The 22791-nt window shown below is 37.1% G+C and overlaps 1 protein-coding gene across 2 annotated transcripts in view; it reads right to left on the bottom strand.

Moving 5' to 3' along the window:
• ANAPC10 (anaphase promoting complex subunit 10) overlaps positions 1 to 22791 on the bottom strand; it is an 85161-nt gene that overhangs the window by 62097 nt on the left and 273 nt on the right. For both annotated transcript variants that reach the window (XM_028102345.2, XM_028102346.2), the window contains exons 2-3: positions 20109 to 20235; positions 1721 to 1811 (exon numbers count right to left, since the gene is read on the bottom strand). In XM_028102345.2, coding sequence (XP_027958146.1) covers positions 1721 to 1811; positions 20109 to 20223 — 206 coding nt within the window. In that variant the 5' untranslated portion in view covers positions 20224 to 20235. The remainder of the gene's footprint in view (positions 1 to 1720; positions 1812 to 20108; positions 20236 to 22791) is intronic.

Here is a 22791-nt window from a genome sequence, read left to right as displayed (position 1 = left end):
TTTATTTACTTTTTTAAAGATTTTATTTATTTATTTGACAGAGAGAGAGACAGCAAGAGAGGGAACACAAGCAGGGGGAGTGGGAGAGGGAGAAGCAGGCTTCCTGCCGAGCAGGGAGCCTGATGCGGGACTCGATCCCAGAATCCTGGGATCATGACCTGAGCCGAAGGCAGATGCTTAATGACTGAGCCACCCAGGCACCCCTTTAAGATAAAGTTTAATTAGAATAGTTAAGTTTGGCCAGTGTGCATTGCCTATGGCTGCTTTCATGCAATAATGGCCTGAGTAGTCGCAAAAGAGACCCGATAGCCCAGAAGGCGTAAAATGCTTGTTATCTGTTTTTTTCATAAGAAATTTGCTGATCTGGGGCACCTGGGTGGCTCACTCAGTTAAGCATCTGCCTTCAACTCAGGTCATGATCCCAGGGTCCTGGGATCAAGCCCCACAATGGGCTCCCTGCTCAGCAGGGAGTCTACTTCTCCCTCTCCCTCTGTGTGCTCGCTTGCACACTCTCTCTTTCAAATAAATAAATTGGGCCCCTGGGTGGCTCAGTCGTTGGGTGTCTGCCTTCGGCTCAGGTCGTGGTCACGGGGTCCTGGGATTGAGTCCCGCATCGGGCTTCCTGCTCGGCGGGGAGCCTGCTTCTCCCTCTCCCACTCCCCTTGCTTGTGTTCCCTCTTCTCGCTTTGTCTCTCTGTGTCAAATAGATAAATAAAACCTTAAAAAAATATAATAAATAAATAAATAAATCTTAAAAAACAAAAAAAGAAATTTGTTGATCTGTACCCTCAGTGAGAAAAACAAACTAAAATGGCACTTAGCATGCAACTCTTGATCTTGGGGTTGTGGTTCAAGCCCCACATTGGGTGTAGAGATTACTTAAAAATAAAATCTTTTTTAAAAAGAAAAACAAACTAAAAATACAACGCTATAAAATGTTAAAATAGGGGCGCCTGGGTGGCTCAGTCATTAAGCATCTGCCTTCGCCTCAGGTCATGATCCCAGGGTCCTGGGTTCGAGCCCCGCATCGGGCTCCCTGCTCCGCGGAGAGCCTGCTTCTCCCTCTCCCACTCCCCCTGCTTATGTTCCCTCTCTCGCTGTCTCTCTCTCTGTCAAAATAAATAAATTAAATCTTTAAAAAAAAAAAGTTAAAATAGATGATATAAGTGGGGCAAGATAATCAAGTTAGCTGGTTTCCATCTATCTCAATAAATTCAAAGCAATTGAAAACCATATGGTAATTTTCCTTTCCCTGAGAAAGTAAGCATTTCAAACCTGAAAATGTCCTTAGAGGTTCTAGGTTAAAATAATTTTTTTTCCAAATGGAAATACAAATTTGAGAATTACATGAATAGACTATACCTAAAGAACTTACTATTATCACTCCAGTTGTAGTTAATGCAATGCATTAAGGAAGGCATTCATTGCTTTGGGTCATAAGCAAAGCATATTTTTCCAAAATAAATCACATGAAAAGTACATTTAAGAAATCTCTATGTAAAAGGAACTGTGTAAAGTATTACAAAGAATTCACAAAAGACAAGACTGAGAAAACTTAAAACACAATCTAAAGGAATAGAAAAATAATCTCAAGGCTTATAAAAACCAGAGTTAAGTGCATTTCGCTATAATTTCTATATTTCTTTCAATTTTATGTAAATAAAATAGATCACTTTGTCCAGTTAACCTACACAAATCAAAAAATCCAAAAATGTATTACCTGAATTGGATGTTTACTAAATGAGGCTGGGAGCCATCTGATTGCCAATAAGTCTCAAGATTGTCATCTCGTAATTGATCCACTCCAAATCCTAAAACACAAGTGACAGTAAGTTTTCATGAACAAGAAAGAGCTATATATTCCAAATATAAAATTCACATTTGTCTAGAAAATGTGATAGATAGGATGGTCAATACTGTAAAATTTAAATTAACTAGAATTCTTCCATCCTCTTCACCAGACCTCAACTCTTAGAATATGCACAGAGAAGTTTATATTAGGGCAAGTGTTCTCGGTTGTTGGCTTTAATTTTTAAAGAATGTCTTCTAAATATACTCTAAAGACAGCACATATTCAAACCCAGTTTCTTACACTTTCTATAAGGTGGTAGTAAGAATGATCCTCATGTCCTGCAAAATCAGATTTTATTAAGTCCAATATGCCATATATCTTTCTTATGGCAACAAGAAGGACAACTTAGAAATATTTTCAAAAGTCATACACACTTTGAAACCAAATGTTTCTGATTAATCAAAAATTAGATTTGCCCAGAATCTCATATCATCTAGCCATTCTACATAACTGAAGTAAAAATATCCTGTATTATTTTTTCTTGATTAAAATCAATATAATTCATACTAATTATAGAAATAACTTAATGGTAAAGTATGGATTTCTCAAAAATATTTAAGAGAAATAAATTTAATTTACATTTTAATTTTTTCACTAAGTACTATATTCATTATGGATCAAATTCCAAAGGTAGAAAAAAGAACATTGTGGAAAGTCTCTATTCCCCCTCCCACTATCTAGTTTCCCTCTCCAAATATAATCAGTATTATCAGTTTTTTACATACTGTTTCACAGATACTATACACATATATAAGCAAATGCATATATCTTTTTTCCCCTCTACACAAATAATGGCATACCTTACAAAGTTCTACACTTTGCATTTCTTTTTCACTTAACATATCTAGAAGATTCTTCAGTATCAATAATAATATTAATAATAATAGCAGCAAACACTGATATCACATTTACTATGGGCCAGACACATTCTAAGTATCTTACATGATTATATTAATATTTATTTAACCCATATAAAAACTCAGTTAACCTAAACAGCTCCCACATTTTTTAAAAGTTATACAGTATCTCGCTGCCTGGAAATATCATAATTATTTAACGAAAACCCTAGAGGACATTTAGGCTGTTTCCAATGTTTTCCTGTTAAAACAACACTGCAGTAAACATCTACCTATCTATAATCTTTAAGTGCATATTAGTATTTCTGGAGGATGGATTTCTAGGAATAGAACCCTGGGTGATTTAAATTTTTAATTTGATAAATATTGCCAAATTCTCCTCCAAAATGCATCTTTACCAATAATGTACAAAAACACCTATTCCTCTACATAACTAGTAAAAATTAGGGTATTCTGAAATCTTTACACTAGGTTTTGAAGACATAGTATAAAGACATTAAGTATCTATTTAATAAGGTTTTTTTTTAAGATTTTATTTATTTATTTGACAGAGAGAGACAGCGAGAGCGGGAACACAAGCAGGGGGAATGGGAGAGGGAGAAGCAGACTTCCCGCTGAGCAGGGAGCCCGACACGGGGCTCCATCCCAGGACACTGAGACCATGACCTGAGCCGAAGGCAGACGCTTAACGACTGAGCCACCCAGGCGCCCCTATTTAATAAGTTTTTATATTGATTAGATATTAAAATCATTTCGGACATACTGAGACAAAATAAATTATGAAAGTTAATTGTACCTTTTTTAATTTTAATATGGGTACTAGGTAATTTTAAATTACATATGTGGTTTGCTTTAATTTCTGTTGGACAGCTCTGCTGTGTACTCATGTTAAAATGCAATCATTCTTTCACATATTTACTAACCTGATAGGTGAAAAATTAGATTTCAAACTTTCATTGACCATTTATATTTTTTCTCATAGAAAATACCTATTCATAATCTCCTATATTTTCACTGTACTTTGGTCTTTTTATTGCTTTATAACTCTTCTATTATAGATATTAACCCCATGTCTGTTCCACGTGATCCAAATATGCTCTCCCCAGTCTGCGATTTGTATCTTAAATTTGCACATGCTGCCTTTACAGTATATACTAGTGAATGAGAGGGGTTTTCCCAGAGAAAATAATTTTTGCATTGTATTCTGAAGTAGTAATAGGAGTTAGCTAGGTAAAGAGGTAGAAGAGCAAGGTTAAAGAGCATTCAGTAAAGAGAAAAACATGTAATGGCATGGGAAAAGAAAAGTGGAATCTATCAGAAACAAAGGTAGGTCCTTTTGGAAGCTAAGGCTATACACATTGGATTAAATCAGGAAATGAGTCAGAGACATATGAAAGGAGTCAGATCATACAGACTAGTGCACTAAGAGATGAAGTATAAATTGTCTTGAAAAATAAACCAACCTACTGAAGAATTTTTAGTAGGTAAGTCATATGATCAGGAAATAATCAGATCAGGGTCTTCAGATAGATTCTTCAATGCCAGGAAGGGAGAAAGCCATGGTAAGCCATTGCAAGTGATGATGGTCTGAATTCAGACTGTGACCAAGGCAAATGTTCAAAAAATAGCTTTCTATTGCCCCAAAGAAAATCTTCTTAAAATACAAAAACTGAGCTCCTCCATTACTCACTCTGTAACTCTTAGATCTGTGCTGTACAATATGGTAGCCACTAGCCACATGTGGCTACTGAACACTTGAAATATAGCTAGTTCAACTTTAAATTTGCTATACACATTGGTTTTTAAAGACTAGTAAGAAATACAAAATATCTCATTAATAATAAGTCTACTTATATTGGTTTAAAAACATATTACAACTAATTTCACCAATTTATCCTTTTTAATGTAGCTACTAGAAAAATTCAAATTACACATGCACTTGCATTACACTCCTATTGACAGTGCTACCTTAGACCATGCTTCTGTTCTTTCTTTATACATTATTTTTAGGGCTAATCCAGAATATTTACTTCTGCAAGTTATAAGATAAAAAGTTGTTTTGCTACCAATATAAAGAGTTCTTAAGTTTTAAATACCTTTTTCTTCTTACCAGCTTATGAGCTCCCTAAAAGAAGATAACTCAGTTATACGACTTTTCCTTAAGAGCTCCACCATTAAATGTTCTATGATTAAAAGACCTTTTGACACTAACTTTATTTTAGCTATTTAGCTAGTTTTTTTCTCTTCATTTCACAGTTTTACCTGTGTGAGCTCAAAGAATTTCATAAGATGGTGTTTGTTCTTAACAAGCAAAATAAACATTAAACAAAAAACCTGAATAACTTATCCAGAATAAGAGATGTCCTGTAACTCAAGACTAATCATTTTAAATTTGTTTCTGAGATACTGCTTAGGAAACTACAACAGTACAACTAAGTAGGTGCAATCTCTGCAATCTCGTCAAGAACCAATCAGTCTAAATCTTTACCTCTGGAGTACTAAGTATGATTATCAGCTTCTACTTCTTCAAAATATATCTCACAAACAGAACATTTTATAAACATATGTTTATGTGCCGATGCCATGACTCATAGAGTAAACTTCTTTTCCAAAGCTTCCCACTCAGTATTATACCTCGATTCTTCTAGCCCAAACGAAAGAACTGAAAGACCAATTTGTGATAAGTGCTTTAACAGGTACCATGATAAAGCACACAAATGATATTATCCAGAAAAAAACTTTTGTATGATGTACTGATTCTTAAAGCAGTGGTTCTCACAGTATGGTCCCTGGACCAGCAGCATCATTATCATCTGGGAATTTAGGAATTCTAGAACTACATCAGAAACTTTCAGAGTTAACCCCTTTGAGAGTCTGTATTTTAATAAATCCTATAGGTGATTCTGATGCATGCTAAAATTTTGGAACTACTATTTTATGGCAAGTCCTCTCAACCTGGGCACTAATGATAGTGTGCACTGGATAATTCTTTCAGGGGCAGGGGATGCCCTGTGCATTACAGGATATTTAGCAGCATCTTTGGCCTCTATCCACTAGCTGTCAGTCACAATCCTCCCCATGCCAGCAGTTGTATCAATCAAAAACATCTGCAGACATTACCAAATGTCTCCTATGGGGCAAAATCATCCCCAGATGAGAACCACTTCCCTAAGGAAAAGAAAACCAGCATTCACCTATAGTTACTGTTATTGCTTAGTAAATAGCCACTCTTCTCTACCCATCCTCCATGGGAAGAAACTGATTCTGCACTCGTCATATTGGAGCTTAACCAAGACTTGTTTTGGTCAACACAATGTGAATCAATGTGACACAAACAATGGTTTAATTTAATTTATTTTTAAAGATTTTATTTATTTATTTGAGAGAGAGAGAGAGAGACTGAGAGAGAGGGAGCACATGAATTGGGGGAGAAGCAGAGGGAAAGAGAGGGACAAGCAGACTCTGAACCAGGCTTGGAGCCTGATGTAGGGCTCATCCCAGGACCCCGAGATCATGACCTAAGCCAAAATCAAAAGCTGAACACTCAACCGACCAAGCCACCCAGGCACCCCCAAACAGAGGTTTTAAATGTGCTTGCAAGGTCTGGCTTGGCCTTTTAAATTTTGGCACCCCACTAAGACATCATGCCTGAACACATGGAGCAGGCCTGGACCCAATTCACAACCTAGAGCCAAGTCATAACCAAGCAAGAAATAAGTTTTGTTATTATAATATAGCACTGAGAGATTACAGTTGTTTGTTACACACCATGAGTGCAGCAAGAGCTGACTAACACATCAATAGATGAGATACATTTGACTAGCCCAGCTTAGATTGCCTTTAGGAGTAAAACAGCCATTGTCACCTAAAACATATCTTTTAACACAAATTCTTACACTTGCTAAGGCATTATTATAACTAGGGCATTGTCTTTACTCTGAAGACACAAAGATAAAGAACATGCGGTCTCCGTGGAGGAGTTCATCTATCTAATGCACTATCTATGCTATCACTATTTACATTTAAACTAATTAAAAATAAATAAAATTTAAAATTTGATTCCTCAGCAACACTAGTCACATTTAAAGTACTCACACATAGCTAGCAGCTACCTCACTGTACAGTCCAATATGTTCTACTGGCCAGCACTGAGGAACTTAAGCAGATAAATTACAATATAAAGTGTTAAGTGCTATAATAAAGAAATGAAGAAATATGCACAAAAGCAAGAAGGCTAAACAACATGCTACTAAACCACAAAGAGATCAACAAAGAAATCAAAGAGGAAATCAAAAAATACCTGGAGACAAATAAAAATGGAAACACAGCAGTTCAAAATATTTGGGAAATGGCAACAGCAGCTAAAAGGTAACTTTACAAAGATACAGGTCTGCCTCAAGAAACAAGAAAGTCTCAAACAATCTCATCTTAAATCTAAAGGAACTAAAAAAAGAAAAACAAAGCCCAAAGTCAGTGGAAGGAAAGAAATAATAAAGAGCAAAGCAGAAATAAATGAAATGGGCTAAAAAACAATAGATCAATGAAACTAAGAGCTGGTTCTCTAAAAAGATAACAAAATTGACAAACCTTTAGCAAGACTCGTCAAAAAAAAGGGGTGGTGCACCTAAATGGCTCAGTCAGTTAAGCATCTGACTTGTGATTTCGGCTTAGGTCATGATCTCATGGGTAAAATTAAAGTAAAGCATAGGGAATGTAGTCAATAATATTGTAATAACATATCTGTATGCTGACAGATGGTAACTACACTTACCGAAATGAGCATCATGTAATACACAGAATTGTCGAAACATTATGGTGTCTACCTGAAACTAATATAACACTGCATGTCAAGGACACTTCAATTTAAGAAAAAAGAAAGAAAAAAAAAAGAGAGATGAAGAATTAACTAACTTCTTGATACACTGTCTTCTCTTCTATCCATGATCTCCCACTCTCCTAGTTTTCCAACTAGTTCAGCAGCTACTTCTTAGTTCCCTTTGCTGATTCTTATTCCTGCTGCTCTGCCAGATCTCTACATCTTGAAGTGCCCTGAGACTTTACTCTTTTTTCTGAATACAATCTCTCCTTAGGGGAGTCAATCCAGTCCCGAGGCTTAGAATATCATCAATGTATTGATAACCCTCAACTTTGTGTCTCCACCCCAGACCTTCCCCCAGAGCTCCAAGCTTCTATACTCAATTGCCTAATAAATACGGCACTAGAATGCTAATCTCAAAATTAATGTATCTGAATCATAACTTTTTTTTGAACCAAAACCCATTTATTTCCCCCCACCTCACTTAGGAAATAATACCGAGTTATTCAGCCATACACCTAAGAGTCAGCCTGGAATCTTTCCTTTCCTTTAGTAAGTCATGAGTTTTCCACCTCTAAAAATACATCTCAAAGCCATCATCTCCCTCCATATCAACCACCATCAGCTTATGCCAAGTCGACATCATCTGACACAAGGTACTGTACTAGTCTTTCCTTGACTGGTCTACACCATTACTCTCCCACCAGTCATTATTCTCAGTGGCCATGGTGATTTTTTTTAAGAACAACAACAACAAAAAAGATTCTCCTTCTCCCTCTCTGCCCCTTCCCCCTCAAAGAATAAATAAGTAAATCAATAAATTCTGCCATAGAAATTAAAAAAAAAAAGCCTCTGTATCAGATCATCTCTCTTTCCTGCTTAACATCTCCAGTGGCACCTGTTTGTACTCCATATCCAAATTTTACTTCAACTCCAAATTCTACCAGAATTCATAATTTGGCCCATGTCTTATTATGTCTCCAAACTCATCTTCTACCACTTTTCTTCCTTACCTGCCATCCTCTAGCCACACTAGACTTCTTTCTGAAACTCAAACATTCCAAACCATTTAGCTTAGAGCCTTTGAACTAGCTGTTTCCTGTGTCAGCAAGGTTCTTCTCTGAAATCTTTGAACAGTGGATTCTTCTTAACATTTAGATCTCAGCACAAATTTCATTTTCCAAGAGAAGGCTTTCTTGATCTATTTATTATATTGCTGTTTTATTTTCTCCAGAGCATATATTGCTATTTAACCAGAAAGTTACTCAATGATCACAATTGTCAGGTATGGCATGAACTTAAAAAAATTAAAATTTAGTGATTTTTTTTTTAAGAAAAACAGAAGAGCATCCAAATATGCCTCTCAAAATTAATTCATAAAAGCAATGTCTTGGTAAAATATATGAAATGAGTGGAAAATATGTCATGGATCAGATGTTCACAAAATACAGCCTCACCAAATTCTTATTTTTGTTGGCTTATAAAGTATCAAATATGGAGTCAAACACAGAAGATTTACCTCTTTGTCCCCTAATTTTGTTTCTCAAGATGATATGAATTTAGTGCTTATGAAATTAAATGATTAAGTTATTGTAATAAGATTGTGTTATAATGCTAGTAGTCACACAAATCTGACCTTTAGTTTTTCCAGTCTCTTGGACAGAGACTGACAATTGTGCTGAATTGTGGAATTGTTTTGTGATGTGTCTTCAACTAAGCTGAATCTACTAAATACATTCCAACTTTAATCTGAGTGAAATATTGAACCACTATTTCCAAAGACAGAATAATTTTGCAAAGCTCTATACCACCTACCACACTGTAACAGGCAAGTAAATTTGTACCTCCAACAGTTATGAACATTTTGAAAGTTTATTAAAAGTCTTCCTTACATCACTTCTCACCTGAATTCTTGCATGTCCTCTAAATGATTTCTTTTAACCTTGCTTCACTTCAATCCATCCTCTACACTTCTCAAATGTGAACACTAAGTGTTTTACTCTGCTACTTAAAATTTTTCAATGGCTCTGTACAATAAAGTATCAACTGTTTAACGAAGCCTTCTATGATCAGGCTTCTACCTAACTAGCTAGCTTCACCTATGCCACTTCCCTCTGTTCTAGTTTTACTTAAATTTTTGAATGAGCTATGTTTGGTCTAAGCTCGACACCTTTGTGCATACTGTTCCTCTTGCCTTTATGTCTTTTTTTTTTAAGATTTTATTTATTCATTTGAGACAAAAAGATACAGAGAAAGAGCATGAGAAGGGGGAGAGGCAGAGGGAGAGGAGAAGCAGACTCCCCGCTGAGCTGGGAGCCTGACGTGGGGCTTGTTGGGCTTGATCCCAGGACCTGGAGATCATGACCTGAGCCGAAGGCAGACACTTAACCATCTGAGCCACCAAGGCGCCCCTTACGTTTATGTCCTTATTTGGTGAAATCCTCTTCTTGTTCCATCATGAAGGACAAGCATCTCCATGAAGCCTTCCCTGATCTGTTAAGCAGAATCAATCACTTTTTCCTCTGGGCCACTACTGAGCCCATATTTAGTGGAAAGCAGTATGACACCATGGAACCTGACTGCCTTGAGTCACAGCATTCCCACTAATTATGTGATCATTGCCAAATTACTTAATCTTTCTGTATTACAGTTTCCTCGTTTAGAAAATGATAAAAATAACAATATGTACTGCATACACATGTAAAGTACTTAAAACAGGACCTGTCATTTAGTAAGCACTAAATAATAGTTATAAATTATTATACTGCATAATAATGAGTAGTTTAAAGCTATAATTCCTCCACTAGATTGTGAACTCGATAGTAAAGATTCTTTTTTATCTTTTACTCTCTAACAGTATTACAGACTTTAGCAATTATCTGCTGCCTAGAAAAGAAAAATATCTGACCACAGAGAAGCAAAGGTTAAACAACCTTCTCATCCTGTTTCTCATTAATAAAGAGCAGTCATTCACTCTTTTTGTATAAAATGATAATCACCTAATGATAGTTCACAGAGGGACCCAAGGTGATGGAAGTACAATGTATGACCTAACACTGATGAACTGCATGATTTTCATACTTAACACATTTTGTAGTGATCCCACCACTCTAATGGCAGGGGGAACTACTGTTTGATTCTGTACCTCCAAGATGTCAGAGCTGTGGGGCATCTTCAGGGAGCCAGTGATGTGCTGCCCTGTGCAAAATCCACAGCATAAAAGGATATGAACTGAGACCGATTTACACCCTATTACTAATACCGTAAGGTACCAGTTGAATTATGCTACTAAATCAAGCAACGGGAGGTGTTCAATGTGAGCAAATTCACAGAACTATTTTATAGTATAAAGAATATTAGAAACTTCTGAAGCAGTCCAGGACGTAGGAAGGTGGAAAAAGGCATCACTCCCATTCAAACTAGAAGACGCTACATAAACCACAAACTCATAATTTTTCTTGAAAACACAAGAGCTTGAAAAAATACAGCAACCAAAAAGCCTAAAATCCAAGAAGGGGCAACTCTGAACCTCAGGAGAAAAAAACGATATATAGCCTGTCCCAATTGTAGTAGAGCATGGGAGGAGGAACAGCGGCCAAATAAACACATAAAATATTAGGTAGAACTTGCTAAACAAACTGTTAAAGGCCAAGTGTGGGCTAGCATAAAAGTACAGCAACGCTGGTAGTCCCAAATATAAGGGGAACTCACACTGACTCTCAGACTCTTTTCCAAGGACCTTCACTGTATATGGAACAGAAAGATTTGGAGGAGAGCAGGAGACTAGAAAGCGTACTTCAATGGTAAATACATGAAGAAAGGAACTGACCACAACTGCAGGAAAAGCAAAAAGACCCACCCTCCTTCCCAAACCCTTCTCTCCAACAGAACAAAGGACTTAAGCTGCTAGAGGATGAACATCAAACCTACTGACTCCAGGACAGACCCTTCTTTGCTGGGAGAAGATTAAAAGAAAAAACCCTCTACACCTGGGGTAGATGCAGGAAACAGTCCTTCCTCTGGGGCGGGGTGGGGAGAGATAGAGCAGAAAATTCTCCCACAAAAGACCAGCCACAGATCCAAGGCAGACTTTGGCTATCATAGGTAGGAGGGACCAAAATGCTGAGAAAGTCCTACCTTGGAGGCCAGGCACACAAGGATTAAGATCATAGCTGGACCAGGAAAACAGAGAAGCCCTGCCTCTCATCCCTTGCACTGAGTGACAAGGCACAGCATTCTACTGCTGAAGGCAAGGCAAAAGCATGAAGAGACACACTCAGAAGCACAGGCGTACAGAGATAGCTGAAAACTGAAAATAGAGGAACATTAAAAAAAACTCCTCTGGTTGGAGAACACAGGCAGTAACCTCTTTGACATCAACCATAGCAACTTCCTTCTAGATATGTCTCCTGAGGCAAGGGAAACAAAAGCAAAAATAAACTATTGGGACTTCATCAAAATAAAAAGCTTCTGCACAGTGAAGGAAACAATCAATGCAACTAAACACAACACAACAATCAACACAACGAAAATCAACACATCTACAGAATGGGAGAAGATATTTGCAAATGACATCAGATAAATGGTTAGTATCCAAAATATGTAAAGAACTTGTAAATTCAACACCCAAAAATGAATAATCCAATTAAAAATGGGCAGAAAACATGAATAGACACTTTTCCAAAGAAGACGTATAGCCAACAGACACATGAAAGATGCTCAATGTCACCGATCATCAGGGAAATACAAATCAAAACTACAATGAAATATCACCTCAAACCTGTCAGAATGGCTAAAATCAACAACACAAGAAATAAGAGGTACTGGAAAGGATGTGGAAAAAGGGGAACCCTTCTGCACTGCTGGTGGGAATGCAAACTGATGCAGCCACTAGGGAAAACAGTATGGAAGTTCCTCAAAAAAATTAAAAATAGAACTACCCTTTGATCTAGCAATTGCACTACTAGGTATTTATCCAAAGAAAAAAATACTAATTCAAAGAGATATATGCACTCCAATGTTTATAGTAGCATTACCCACAATAGCCAAATTATGGAAACAGCCCAAGTGTCCAGCAACTGATGAATGGATAAAGAAGAGGTGGTGTCGGAGTGCCTGGGTGCCTCAGTCGGTTAAGCATCTGCCTTCAGCTCAGGTCATGATCCCAAACTCCAGGGAATGAGCCTCACATCAGACTCCAGCCTCACATCAGGCTCCCTGCTCAGTGGGGAGTCTGCTTCTCCCTCTCCCTCTGCTCCTCCCCCTGCTTGTGTGCATGTGTGTTCACTCTCTCTCAAACAAATAAAATCTTAAAATAAAAAAGAAGATGTGGTGTCTGTGTGTATATACACACACACACATCCACACACAAAATGGAATATTACTCAGCCGTAAAAAAATGAAATCTTGACATTTGCAACTACCATGGATAGAGCTAGAGAGTATTATGCTAAATGACATTAAGTCAGTCAGAGAAAGGCAAATACCATATGAATTCACACATACGTGGAATTTAAGAAATACAAACAAGCAAAGGGGAAAAAAAGAGCAAGTGGCAAGCCAAGAAACACTCTTAACTACAGAGAACAAACTGATGGTTACCAGGGGGAGGGGTGAAATAGGTGATGGGAATGAAGGAGTGCACTTGTTGTGATGAACACCAGGTGATATATGGAAGTGTTGAATCACTATACTGTACACCTGAAACTAATATTACACTATATGTTAACTAACTGGAATTAAAACAAAAACAAAAACAAAACAAAAAAACACCTCCTCTGGCACAACAGCCCCCATCATAAGCACTGGACATATTCAGACGAATTTGAACCCTGTGAGATACTGAAGGTAAACAAACCAAAAAAACAAAACAAACAAAAAAACCAGGTCAACTCCTAATAAAGGACCAATAGTAGAAAAGAGGTACGCATTTCAAAGTGTAACATCCATTCCTCCCAGTATCTACTAACAAGATATTTGGCTTTCGGGATGCCTGGGTGACTCAGTCAGTTGAGTCATGATCCCAGGGTCCTGGGATCGAGTCCCACATCGGGCTCCCTGCTCAGCGGGGAGCCTGCTTCTCCCTCTGCCTGCCACTCCCCCTGCTTGTGCTTTCTGTCTCTCTCTCTCTCTCCCTGACAAATAAATAAATAAAATCTTTAAAAAAAAAAGATATTTGGCTTTCAATAAAAGATTATAACCCTTAAACATACAAGAAAAGCAAACATTACCAAAAGACAAGGCAATCAATAGAAATACACTGAGATATGACCCAAATGTTGGAACTACTGGACAGGGACTTTAAATAAGTATGACTAGGGCGACTGGGTGGCTCAGTCGGTCAAACGTCTGACTCTTGATTGTGGCTCAGGTCATGATCTCAGGTTCATGAGATCAAGACCCATGTCAGGCTCTGCACTCAGCACCAAATCTTTTTGAGATTCTTTCTCTCCCTCTGCGCCTCCCCCTACTTGAGCACACATGCTCACTTGCTCACTCTCTCTCTCTGAAATAAATAAGTAAAATCTTTAAAAAAAAAAATGAAAAACAGGGGCACCTGGATGGCAGTCGTTAAGCATCTGCCTTCGGCTCAGGTCATGATCCTGGAATCCTGGAATCAAGTCCCACGTCAGGGATCCTGCTTCTCACTCTATCTGCCATTCTCCCTGCTTGTGCTCTCTCCCCTCTCCCTGACAAATAAATAAAAAACTTAAAAAAAAAAGGGGCGCCTGGGTGGCTCAGATGGTTAAGCATCTGCCTTCGGCTCAGGTCATGATCCCAGGGTCCCGGGATTGAGCCCCACGTCAGGCTCCTTGCTCAGCGGGAAGCCTGCTTCTCCCTCTCCCTCCACTTGCCGATCCCCCTGCTTGTGCTCTCTCTCTCTGTAAAAAAATTAAAATCTTTAAAAAAAAAAAAAAAACTTAAAAAAAAAAAAAAGTTCTTCAGGTAGGAGGAATATGATACCAGATAGAAGAACTGGGTCTATTCAAAGAAATTAAGTTCCTAAAATCGAAAAAAATTAATGTAAACATAAAAAGCATTTTTTTAATTTTTAATTGCTCCAAACGATAATTTACCATTTAAAACAAAAATAGCAACAATATATTCTGCAGCTTAAAATATCCAAAATAAATTTTAAGAAAAAAAAGAAAAAGAAGATAGCAGGAGAAGAAGAATGAAGAGGAGTAAGTCAGAGGGGGAGACGAACCAGGAGAGATGATGGACTCTGAAAAACAAACTGAGGGTTCTAGAGGGGAGGAGGGTAGGGGGATGGGTTAGCCTGGTGATGGGTATTAAAGAGGGCACATTCTGCATGGAGCACTGGGTGTTATGAACAAACAATGAATCATGGAACACTACACCAAAACAAATGATGTAATATATGGTGATTAACATAACAATAAAAAATTTAAAAAAATATCCAAAATAAAATGTATGACACAAATGGCATAAAGGACTGGGTGGAGAAACTGGAAGTATACTGCTGAAGGAGTCATACACCATATCTATGGTGGTGTACTACTACTTGAAGGTAAACTGTGAAAATTAAAGATACATATTGTAATCCTTAGGGCAACCACTCAAAAATTTCAAAAAGGATATATAACCAACAAGTCAACAGTGAAGATAAAACAGAATCATAAAACATACTGAGTATATCCAAAAACAGAGAAGGAGGGAAAAAAAATCAACAAGAAAAAAAGAAAACAAATTCCAAGACAGTATTATTAAATCTAATGGTATCAATACATAAAGTGTAAATGATCTAAACACTCCCAATGAAAAGATAAAGAATATCAGATTAAATTAAAAACCAAGACCCAATGCTGTCTATAAGAAATCCACTTCAAATATAAAGATATATATATAGTTTAAAAGGAAAAGGAACAACTTCCAGCTTCCAGTCTGACACGTAAAGAACTTGGAAAGTATCACCCTCATCCTCACAACAACAACAAAAAAGCTAACTAAATGAAAACCAGTAATACTTCTTAGGTCCAACAGAGAATTGAGGTCACAGGGCAAACCACCACCCAGGAAACTGAAGAAACAGGTGAATACAGAGAATCACAGCTTACCAGAAGCAGCAACTGGTAGGAAAACTTAAAGAGTAATTGCTAACTGACTAATTGCTGGCCACTGAGTATGGACGAGGTTGAGATAAAAACTCCTAGAAGCCCTACCTTAAAAAGAGCTTTACCTCTTCATGAATTTTACCTAGGAGCCCCATCAGGTTCCCTTCAGGGTAAAGATCAAAGAAAATTCTCCAGTGCTTCCTGCAGAGGGAGGAGGGAAAGTAATCATTGTGAAATACACCCAGAGCATTCTGCTCTCTTTAACAAAGACCTGACTTTTAGGAAAACCACTTTAGAGTCTAACCAACATGGCTTTTACTAGAGCCTAACTGACATGGGGGAAGGAAAATACCCAACTCTAGACTCCTCCAGCCTTTCTGTCTCTCACATAAGTTAGGGGGTGGGGGAGTGAGAAGCACCTGTAAAGGTCATAGCCATAGACACAGGCCCACTAAAAGACTAAGATCTAGTCACGGGATTATAGAACACTTCTGTTCCCCCTACAACTTACCACGGTATCAATAGGGCTCCTATATAATACCAGGAGATTACAATCCAAAGAACTATAAACTTATACTCCATTTAATTAGTCTCTAAGGAAATCCAAAAATAACAAGGCAAACAAAAACAAGATACCTGGGGCACCTGGGTGGCTCAGTCGTTAAGCGTCTGCCTTTGGCTCAGGTCATGATCCCAGAGTCCTGGGATGGAGCCCCGTATCGGGCTTCCTGCTTGACAGGAAGCCTGCTTCTCCCTCTCCCAACTCCCCCTGCTTATGTTCCTGCTCTCACTATCTCTCTCTGTCAAATAAATAAATAAAATCTTAAAAAAATAAAAAAAAACAAGGATACCTAAACAATTTTAAATTCTGAATCTTAGCCTTTATCCCAGGCAGAAAATCAGTAAATCAGTTGAACAGAATAGCACCATCAGCTTGATCAAATTAACATTTATAGATTAGTTTATCCGGTGACAAAAGAATATAAAAGCTTCTCAAGAATACACTATTCCTGTCATGCTTATGTATAATGTTCACAAAAATGGGCCACATTCTGGCCTATAAATCATATATAAACAATTTAAAAGAAATCACAAAATATGCTTTCAGAACACAATAGAATTAAACAAGAAATCACTAACAGAAAGATAACTGGAAAATCCAAAATATTTGGAGATTAAACAACTTACGAATCAAGGAAGAAGTATCAAAAGAAACTGTAAAATATTTGAAACTGAATGAAAAAATTAAAATTACCAGAAATTGTAGAATACAGTGACAGCAGTGCTTACAGAGAAATTTATAGCATGGAGTATGTATGTTAAAAAAGAAGAGAGATTTAGAATCAGTAATCTAAGCTTTCACCTTAAAAAACAAGAAAAAGGAGAGCAAAGTAAACCCAAAATAAGCAGAAGAAATAATAAAAATCAGAACAGAAATCAATGAAACTGAAAACAGGTAAGTTAAAAGAGAAGAAGTCACTGAAACCACAAGCTATTTTTTTTGAAAAGGTCAGGATCAAAATCAATAAACCTCTAGCCTGGCTAACCAAGAAAAAAAGAGAGAAGACACAAATTACTGATATCAGAAACAAAAGAGGGGCCATCCCTACTAATTCCATGGATAATAGAAAGGAACATAAAAGAGTATTATGGACAATTCTATTCCCACAAATTTAGTATCTTCAATAAAATGGACCCAATTCCCTGAAAGACACAATCCAACAAAATTCACACAAGGAGAAATAATCTGAATAGTCCTACATCTATTACAGAAATTGAATAAAAAATTAATAACCTTCCAGGGCGCCTGGGTGGCTCAGTTGGTTAAGCGACTGCCTTCAGCTCAGGTCATGATCCTGGAGTCCTGGGATCGAGTCCCACATTGGGCTCCCTGCTTGGCAGGGAGTCTGCTTCTCCCTCTGACCCTCTTCCCTCTCATGTTCTCTATATCTCATTCTCTCTCTCTCAAATAATAAAATCTTAAAAAAAAAAAAATTAATAACCTTCCAAAAGAAATCATCAGGGCTAGGTGTTTCACTAGTGACTTCTATCAAACATGTAAGGAAGAAATGATACAAATTCTCTACAATCTCTTCCAAAAAACAGAACAGAGTAAATATTTTCTAACTCATTCCATTAGGGCAGCATTATCTAATACCAAAACCAGAAAAGACATTACAAAGAAAGTGAAAGAACAGTATCTCTCACGAACACAAATACAAAAATCCTCAAGAAAATACTAGCAAATAGAAACCATATATAAAAAGAATTATATACCACAACTAAGTAGGATTTATTCCAGGCATGCAAAGCTGGTTCAACATTCCAAAATTAATTAATGTAATCCTCCATATCAACAGGCTAAAGAAGAAAAAAATATATATCAATAGAGAAAGCATTTGACAAAATCCAACATCCATTCACATGAAATTTATCAGCAAACTAAGAATAGAAAGGAAACTCCTCAACTTTATCTATCCATGAAAAAGCCGACGGCTAACACCATACTTCATGGTGAGAACCTAAGAGCTTTCCCCTTGAGGTCAGGAATAAGAAGGATGTCCCTTCTCACCATTCCCCTGCAATATCATATTGGAAGTCTTACCTAACACAGTAAGACAGGAAAAGGAAATAAAAGGTATAGATTGGGAATGAAGAAATAAAAACAAATTCTACTCCTACAAATTCTACAGAATTTTACTCCTAAGTATTTACCCCAAAAAAGAAAACATACGCCCACACAAAAATGTGTACATGAATGCTTACAGCAGCTCTATCCATAATCACCTAGTATGGGAAACAATCTTGGTTAACTATTGCTGCATTACAATTACCCCAAAACAGCAGTTTAAAACACCAAACATGCATTATTTCACAATTTCTATGAGATAGAAAGTTGGGAGAAGCTTGATTGAGCACTTTGGCTCAAGGATGTTCAGGAGTTTGCAGTCAAGTTAGCTGAAGGAATTATCTGAAATCTTGACTGGGGCTGGAGGATCCATTCTAAGATGGCTTGCTCATATGCTGTTGACAAGAGGCTCAGTTCCTCATGGGCTACTGTCAGGAGGCCAGAGTGCCTTGCCACACACACCTTTCCACGGCGCCCATTGTTTCCTCACAAAATGGCAGCTGGCTTCCCCGAGTGAGTGATCCAAACAAGAACAAGGCACAGTAACAATGTCTTTTATCAATCTAATCTCAGAAATCACACACTATCACTTCTGCCATATTCTACTAGTTCCAGACACCAATCCTGACAGTGCAGGAGAGGTCAACACAAGGGCACGAATACCAGGAGATAAGGATCACTGGGACCATTTTGGAAGCTGGTTACCACAAACCTAAATATCCGTTAACTGGTGAGTAGATAAACTATAGTACATCCATACAGTGGAATAGTAATCAGCAATAAAAAGGAACAAACTACGGATATACGGAACAGCATAGAAAAAAATCACAAATACTAAGTGAAAGAGCCAGAGCCAAAAAGCTACATACAGTATGATGTGTTACACTCTGGGAAAGGCATAACCAAAGGGATACAAAACAGATCAAAGGTTGTCAGGAGCTGGGAAGGGGGCAGAAAACTGACTACAAAAGGGCATGAAGGAATTTCTTTGGATAATGGAAATATTCTATATTTGATTGTGATGGTGGTTATACGATCATATGTGTTTGTTAAAATTCATACAACTATACACCTAAAAAGGACAAGTTTTATTGTAAATACACTATACCTCAAAAATTACTTATAAAAAGAGAGCTAAAGGAATCTTGAGGGGAAAAAAAGAGGTTTGCTTAGGAATATTGCTATAGGAGTCTTAATGTGTAAATAACAAGTTTCCAAAGGAAAAGTGACAATTAAACCAATAACATTATAATTAAAGTTCCTTAAGCTAAAAAACTTTCTCTGAGCTTAAGTCTACAGATTGAAAGTGTCCATCAAATTATAAGTTAGACAGATGAGAAAAGATACACATGTATCTTGGCATATCCTGGCAAAAGTCTTAAACTTTAAGAGTAGAAAAAGTTTAAATGCTTTCCAGAAAGAAAGAACAAGTCACTTAGAAAAAAAGAGAGATAAGCTTAAGCCTTCTTATTTGTAACAAAAAGGAAATGCTGAAATAGTTCCCACAAATTTTTGAGAAAAGGACTGCCACCCAAAAATTCTATCCCAACCAAGAGTAAAATAAAATTATTTAGGAATACCAAATTACTCAAAAAATGTATCACCCACTTACCCCATCTAGGAAACAGCCAACAAAAAATGCTCACCAAATAACTAAATCATTGCAGAGATAGAGGAGGATAAAAGAGACCTTATGAAATACGAAGTGGATATTAGTAAAGCAATTGGGAACAGATATATAACAAATGAAAACTCAATTAAATTTATTTTAGAATTAAAATCAAGCATCTAAACAAAAAAGAATATTAAAATCAGTCTAGCATGCAAGGAAACTCTAAGTAGTTATTACAAACAACTTTTTTGTTTTGTTTTGATTTACCTGGTTTGCAAGATGAGAGTGACCAAACAGCTTGTGACCCAATTTCCCGTACTGTTCCAGTCCTTTCCAATTGCTTAGGGTCAGCACCAGGAGGTGTCTTGTTTGGTGTGGTCATTTTTTAAATATTCTATGTAGAAAACAAGAATGTCCACGTTATACCAGGATCTGAGCATCTTCTACAAAGGGTAAAAATTAAAATTTAATAGCAAAATATATCACTTATATACCCTTGATATTAACCATCTATTTCTCAAATGCAGGTAACATAACTCAATTACTATAATTAAAAAATCTTGGGAATTCAGTTTTTGTTTCTAAAATATATTATGACTTACAAGATGTGCAAAGCAGTAGAGTAGCCAAAGGGCATGGGATCAGAGTTTTAACTTCAGCCTCTCCTTTAGCCTAGACTTTGGGCAGGTCTGGGTTTTATTTCCTTACCTGTAACAGGGGTCAACTTGATCTATAATTCTATAATGCTGTATAATTCTATCCCTGAGTAAAAAAAAAATGTTTTAAAGCTTTTATTTTTAAGGGGCACCTGGGTGGCTCAGGCAGTTAAGTGGCTGCCTTTGACTTAGGTCATGATCCCAGGGTCTTGGGGTTGAGCCCCATGTGCAGCTCCCTGCTCAGTGGGGAGCCTGCTTCTCCCTCTCCCCTGCCCCTCCCCCTGCTTGTGCACTCTCTCTCTCTCTCTGTCAAGTAAATAAATAAAATCTTAAAAAAATAATAAAGATTTTTAAGTAATCTTTACACCTGACATGGGGCTCAAACTCACAACCCTGAGATCAAGAGTTGCACACACCATCAAATGAGCCAGTCAGACTCCCCTCTGAGTAAAAATTCTTAATTCAAATGATTTTTTTTCTTTAGAAAAGTTAAATTGAAATATTCTTATTCCAGGAATATGTAAATATGTTTCCATTTTACTTATTTTGAATGTAAATTTACTTCAATAATTTATTTTTTATTAAAGTATAATTAACATACAGTGTTATATTAGTTTCAGGTGTACAATATGATTCAACAATTCTATACATTTCTTCAGTCCTCATCACAATAAGTCTACTCTTTTTTTTTAATTTTTATTTTTAAGTAATCTCTACACCCAATGTGGGGTTCAAACCCACAATCCCTAGATCAAGAGTCCCACCCTCCACCAACTGAGCCAGCCAGGTGCCCCACAATAAGTCTACTCGCAATCCCCTTTATCTGTTTCACCCATTCTCCCACCCACCTACCCTCTAGCAACCAGCAGTTTGTTCTCCGTATTTAAGAGTCTATTTTTTTGTTTTGTTTCTTAAATTTCACATATTAGTGAAATCATATGGTATTTGTCTTTCCCTATCAGATTTATTTCATTTTGTCTTCTACCCTCTAGGTCCACCCATGTTGTTGCTAACGGCAAGACCTCATTCTTTTTTATGGCTGATATTTCATCGTGTGTGTGTGTGTGTGTGTGTGTGTGTGTGTGTACATCTTCCTTATCTATTTATCTACTGATGAACATTTGTGTTGCTTCCACATCTTGGCTCAGGTAAATAATACTGCAGTAAATGCAAGGGTGCATATATCTTTTTGAATTAGTGTTTTTGTTTTCTTTGGGTAAATTACCCAGTAGCGGAATTAGTGGATTATATGGTAATTCTATTTTTAATTTTTTGAAGAACCTCCATACTGTTTTCCACAGTGGTTGCACCAATTCATGTTCCCTCCAACAGTGCACAAGGGTTCCCTTTTCTCCAACAGCCTTGCTAACACTTACTTCTTGTCTTTTTGATTCTAGCCATTCTGACAGGCATAACGTGATTATCTCACAACAGAAACATGAAAAGATACTGAACATCACTAATCATCAGAGAAATGCAAACAAAACCACAGTGAGATACAGGTCTCCATTTTAAATAACCCATTAAGTGATACAGAGAAAAATCACTTCTCCCAAGGTGTCAAAAGTTCCATTTACATGACATAGAAGATAATGTCAGAAAAACGGTTTCAAAGCATAGAAGTGAAAAAAACGACCCATTCTAAACCCCAAAATTTACTTCTTGTTAATCTTGGTAAATCTATGCAGGCATGAAAATAAAATCTCCAGTAGTAAACAATATGTAAAACAGCTCAGGTAGTGCAAAGTTACAGACACTGAACATGGTTATATATGCTATTATAAACCTGGCCCAGCAGTTCAGTATACCATCTCCTTGACACCTTTTAGATCTCAGTTGTTTCCTAATCTCCACACAGCACTTGATACTCATTAAATAATAGTAGAGCCACTAGACTGTAAAATTCAGAAAGGCCTGAGACTTAAATGCTCAATTAGCAATTTACTGAATGAATAAATGAATAAGTGCCGTCGTAAGCTAAACTAAAGTATTTGCCTTCTGCAAGCTAAGGACTAGGATGAGACAAGTAAACCTGTGACTATCACTACAAGTTGAATATCCTGTCGTTGTCAAACGTTCCAAAACGTCAAACTGTACCAAAAAAAAAAAAAAAAAGGAAGGAAGAAAAGAAAGTAGCTCATCTCTGTACTGGAGCAGAACTCAACTGCCCGACTTGGTACTGGACGCCACCCAGTGGATAAAACACGGAGCTCGGAAAAGCCTGGGTTCCTGGCCACCCACTTAAGAATAAGTTGAGGCCAACGAAAGATCGCCATCAGCAGCTGTATTTGGAC

The sequence above is a fragment of the Eumetopias jubatus genome, unplaced genomic scaffold (assembly GCF_037043125.1).
Source record: "Eumetopias jubatus isolate StellerSeaLion01/CBP00866 unplaced genomic scaffold, mEumJub1_p1.0 scaffold_2, whole genome shotgun sequence".
In the NCBI taxonomy this organism is placed as follows: Eukaryota; Metazoa; Chordata; class Mammalia; order Carnivora; family Otariidae; genus Eumetopias; species Eumetopias jubatus.
Note: the sequence above shows the minus strand (reverse complement) of the source record. Positions and strands in the feature narration are given on the sequence as shown.